This window comes from Schistosoma mansoni (assembly GCF_000237925.1).
Source record: "Schistosoma mansoni, WGS project CABG00000000 data, supercontig 0308, strain Puerto Rico, whole genome shotgun sequence".
Taxonomy (NCBI): Eukaryota; Metazoa; Platyhelminthes; class Trematoda; order Strigeidida; family Schistosomatidae; genus Schistosoma; species Schistosoma mansoni.
The window spans coordinates 1-5,291 of NW_017386164.1; the positions used below are offsets into that span (position 1 = coordinate 1).

Below are 5,291 nucleotides of genomic sequence, written 5' to 3' on the forward strand. Positions count from 1 at the left end.
TTCAGGAATCTATTATTGGGATATTATTCTATATATATCCTTATTGTTTAACTATTGAGTAATTAGATTGTGTATATCTATATTCATCTTATTATAAGCTTCATTTTGACCTATGGATTATTATTATACGAATTACTGTCCCTAAATTATATTCAGCTTATTGATTATTGTCTCCCACGTTCACAGCCACATTTGGCTTGATCCTGTACAAATATTATTTTCTATTTTATGGTGTGATATGGTCTGTCTGTCTGTCTGGTATATAAACCGAATATGCTTGAAATAAATAATCAGCATAGTAGAAGCTATAATTGGTGTTCTGGACTCAGTTGGAAGGGCTAGACGGATAGAGGACCAATAAGGACGCTAGGCTGTTCATACCGGTCGAACGTCATTGTTTTGGCACAGTGCTAAGATTAGAAAAGTAGTATTTCGATTGGTGAATAAAGGCTGGACATAAAATCACAACAAATTGGAGACAGCCTTATATCTTTTTAAATTCACAACAAAAACTACTGTCAACTAATTTCAAAGTGAGAATCTTCAATACGAACATCAAGACAGTTCTACTGTATGGAGCTGAAACGTGGAGAACTACTGCAACCATCGTCAAGAAGGTACAAGTATTTATAAACAATTGTCTACACAAGGTACCATCAGCAACAATCTACTATGGGAGAGATCAAATCAACTTCTGAATGAAGAGGAAATTAAGAAAAGACGTTGAAAGCGGATAGAAAATACACTGAGATTATCATCAAACTGCACGATGAGGCAAGCCCTAGCTTGGAATCCTTAATGGAAGTGGCAAAGAGGAAGACCAAAGAACACATTACACCGGGAAATAGAAGCAGATATGAAAAGGATGAATGTTAACTGGAAAGAAGTGGAAAGGATCGCCCAGAACAGGGTTTGATGGAAAACACTAGTATGCGGCCTTTGCTCCTACACGAGGGTAACAGACGTAAGGAACTAATTTACTCAAATATTAGATAAAAACCAATTAACCTTAGATAAACAAATCCAATTCACGAAGAAAAATGTGATTTTGTTACAACCCCTTAATGATTCTTTGAAAATGTCTTCAAAAGCTGGTGGAGTCAACGTTCAACAGAAACCTCTTAGCGAAGTTCACAAAATCGAAGGATTATATTTCATATTCTAACTGCATAATTACGAATTTTTTATGTCAGCGTTAACTTCTCGACACTGTGAAGCTGGGTCATTAGGGTTCAGATTATCACAGATAGTATTATCTCCTTCCAGACTGCTGTCACTCATTGCTTACAATTATCAACGAGTAGGAAATTTAGATTCAGGGTTTCCTATCAACTATCTCCAACCAAATAGGTGACAAAAATAAGACTACTTTATAACTGGTAGCTAGCACTATTGAAAAACGAAACAAACGAGATTGACAAAGAAAACAATAATAATTTGATACATTTTTATAACTGCTCATATTGAAAAATAATTTTACAATATCTATAAACAGCGCTGAAACACGGCTACCTTATCGACATTATCATTATTAAGAAAAAGTACAATACTGTTTTGGCATTTTGGAGAGATTCCAGCAATTTCAAAAAAGAAAAAAAATGTTACACCTCAATAAGGAATAATAAGTGAATGTTTTTTTCATTGGTTTCATATAGTTACAACTGATACCGATGTTTGAGGTGAATTCGATTTTAGTTTGTTACTTTGTTTATTGTTATTGTACAATACTGAATAATGAGAATTATTTGTGACTAATTTGGTATTTTTCTTTTCAATATCAAAACGTACACCAGATTTACGTGACACACTGGTAGATTGACTACGTCGGAATAGAATTGGTGGTTTTATTAAGATTGAGGTAGGTATATTTGATTGCATATCATATGTTCTAATATTGTTCTTAGGAGTTTCAACATTTTTGAATCTGATTTCACAACGTTTTACCAAGTTGCTTTCCGATGATGTAACAGTATTTACAGTTGGAATATTGTTGAAATGATGCAAATGTAAATGATTATTTACATTTTCAAAATTTGTCACAGGCTCTGATTGCATATCTGAGGTCTTGTGTTTTTCGGATATATCAGAACATGAGGAGTTTGTACGAGTGACGGAAAGATTTCTGTCATTTTGATGTCGATCATCCACATTCAGTCGGAAAGGTTTACAATTTAAAAATTCTAATGGTCTAAAATGAACATAAATTAAAAATACTAGTCGTGAAAATACTACACATCGAGAAAAAATTAGAAACCAAGCGATAAGCATGTTTTCGGAAAAGATATTGTATCAGTAAACAATAAAATAATTTATCTTGAAATGTTCATTTAGTCTAAAATAATAGCTTAAAAACATCCACGATCCCACACTGCCGAGGAGTCTCATAATAGGACGGAACGGCCGTCCAGTGCTTCCAGGTTTTCCATTGTGGTCTAGCTTCAATCGACTCATGATTTCATGTATTTATAAAAATTACTAAAAATCTCCACAAACAACCCACTAAAAACTTAATTGTTAGGCGAACTAAGTATCTCTTTTATCTCGATGAATCACAAATTCCAAATCATAAAATGAAAATGTTCTGTATCAGATTTCCTAATTCCATAGATAGAATAGTTCATTTTAACAACTTCCAATATTCTTTTAAGTATAGAAAGATGATATGTCACACCCAAAGCAAAGGTCAACTACTACCATTGAAAGCTTGAACAAAGGTACATCTTCCATATACTCACAACCAAGCCACCAAAAAATATCGAAAGTAAAGTAAAGCCAATTACGCCACAATCAATACATGGCATTACTTACGCCTGTTACCCCTTGTGAAGGAGCATGGACAGCCCACCAGCATGCTCCATACAACTCTGTCCTGGACAATCCTTTCCCGTTATTTCCATTTGCTATTCATTCATTTCATGTTTGCCTCCAGTTCACGACATAATGTGTTCCTTGATCTACCACTTCTCTATTTCCTTTCAGGATTCCAAATTAGTGCTTGCCTCATCATGCAGTTTGATGATTTCCTAAATGTATGTTTTATCCATTTCCAATGTTTTTTCCTAATTTCCTCCTCATCCGGAAGTTGATTTGTTCTCTCCCACAGTAGGCTGTTGCTGATGGTATCCGGTCAACGGACATTGATTATATTGTGTAGACGATTGTTTATCAATGCTTGTACTTTTTTTGATCTTAGCTGTGGTATTTCTTCAAGTTTCAGCTCTGGGCAGTAGAATTGCCTTAATGTTCGTATTAAAGATTGTAACTTTGATATTGGTCGACCATTGTTTTAACTTCCATATGTTTTTTAACTGTAGGAATGCTCCCTATACTTTGCCAATTCTTGCATTTACATCTGCATCACATCCTCCATGTTCATCGATGATGTTGTTCACGTACGTAAATACATGACATAGGATCTAGTAAATGTTTCGTTAGTTTGCGCATTTCAAGTTCGTGAATTGTAACTCTGGTACTTTAGAACAGAAGTAAAATTATATTCATATATTATCAGGAAGAAAAGAATTTTTTTGCTTTGTTCAACTTCAATCAATGGGATTTAAACAGTGATCTCTTAATGTAGGAATTCTTTCATAAAACGATACTTTTAAAATGATTTATCTAGTTTATTTGAGACAAAACTTCTGTTCTTAATATATGGAAAATTTTATTATCAATTCAAAAGTGTCATACACCAAATAATTACCTTCTGTATTTTTTCGTTATATATCGAGTTCCATCAGCACTTCGTCTGATTCTCCAAGACGCAAGTGTAGTACTGTATGTTCTTGGATCCAACTTATGAGATGAACCAGTTACTCCATGAATCTCAGTATGATTTTCATTCGTATTTTTTTCATTCACATTTAAATTTAAATTAGTTTGTTTGACAATAATATCATTATCAATATTACAATCTGTTTTTGATAATAAATTTAATTTTTCTCTTAATATATATTGTTGTAACCAAATAGTTTGTCTTAGACGGTCTGGTGTTGTGTAAACCATGTGAGGAAATGTTCGAGGTGATTGAATAATTTGATGTTTTACGTAGGTTTTGTTGATTAGTTCACTTTTACTTGGAATGCAGGAAGACTTGTCATTGTCTGAATTAAACTATAAAAATATCAAAAATCCGAAGGATGTAATCAAAGTTAATTGTGAAAATTATTGTCCATTTGTTGATTTCATGTTTTCAAAATAGGACTACTTGAGAATAACCAGTATAATTAAAATTGTCTAACTAATCATAACCTAATCAGTGATACACATGTATAGATATTAATAAACTTCATAAACTCTTTTCGTTGTTTGGACCAGAAGGCTTAAAGTTGTAATAATAAATAAAATATCATATTTGCTCGCTAATGACTGGCTTCAAGAGATGTTTCCTGAAGTTCTAGTGAGAAGCAGTGACTAGTGGAGTTCAAACCACGTCTATTGTGAGATAGGAACTCACTGAAGACAATTGGTGAACGGTTGTTCAACATCGTGGATTGGTTGAAGTTAGACATTGACACCATCGGGTGCCGGATCAGTGGTCTATCGGTTAAGTGCTCTGGCGCGAGATCGGTAGGTCCTGGGTTCGAATCTCGTGAGGCGGGACCGTGGATGCACACTGCTGAGGAGACCCACAATAGGACGAAACGGTGGTCCAACGCTTTCAGGTTTTCCATTGTGGTCTAGCTTCAATTGACTCATGTTTTCAACCATGAAAACAATGAAATCTCCACAAAAACTTCTGATAAAAATTATCATATGTTGAATGAAATTGAGGAACCTGTGGTGTTTTCACATATACATTCAGTTTTGAAGAATATACAGTAATATTATCTATCTTAAGAGAGATGGTTAGTCATTGTAAAATCTGTAAACAGCTCGAGTAAATATCGAAATCTAATGTTGAAAAACATACGACACCTTTGGCAAGGCGAAAATACACTATCTGACAAAACTGCTTTCAAAAGTTTAAAGATATTCATAGAATATGCAGAAATGAAGAATATAACACTGTCAGTTTCATTGATATATGCCTTATTTTGGCCTTTGTAAAATATTATAATTATGAACTTATAACTGTAGAGTCTAATGATGAAGTTATTGAAAAGAATTGTTTGCTCAGATATCCTTCATTTTTAAAAAAACTGCTTTCAACAAACCATTGTCATCAGCTCACCATAGTTGAAGCTTTAACTTAGAAAAGTTGTTATAGTTGCTTTAAAACATTCACACTACGTTTTTTATAACTTAAACAAAATAACGATTTAATGATCAGAAAAAAATAGGTTAGTTAG

At 33.4% G+C, this 5,291-nt stretch overlaps 1 protein-coding gene across 1 annotated transcript; it reads right to left on the reverse strand.

The window, feature by feature from the left end:
* Positions 1-1,647: 1,647 nt before the first annotated feature.
* On the reverse strand, positions 1,648-4,005 carry Smp_059080 (hypothetical protein; the record flags this gene model as incomplete). Its single annotated transcript, XM_018790365.1, has 2 exons — positions 1,648-2,188; positions 3,704-4,005. The coding sequence occupies 2 exons, from the start codon at positions 4,003-4,005 to the stop codon at positions 1,648-1,650; spliced, it is 843 nt and encodes a 280-aa protein (XP_018647418.1).
* Positions 4,006-5,291: the final 1,286 nt, after the last annotated feature.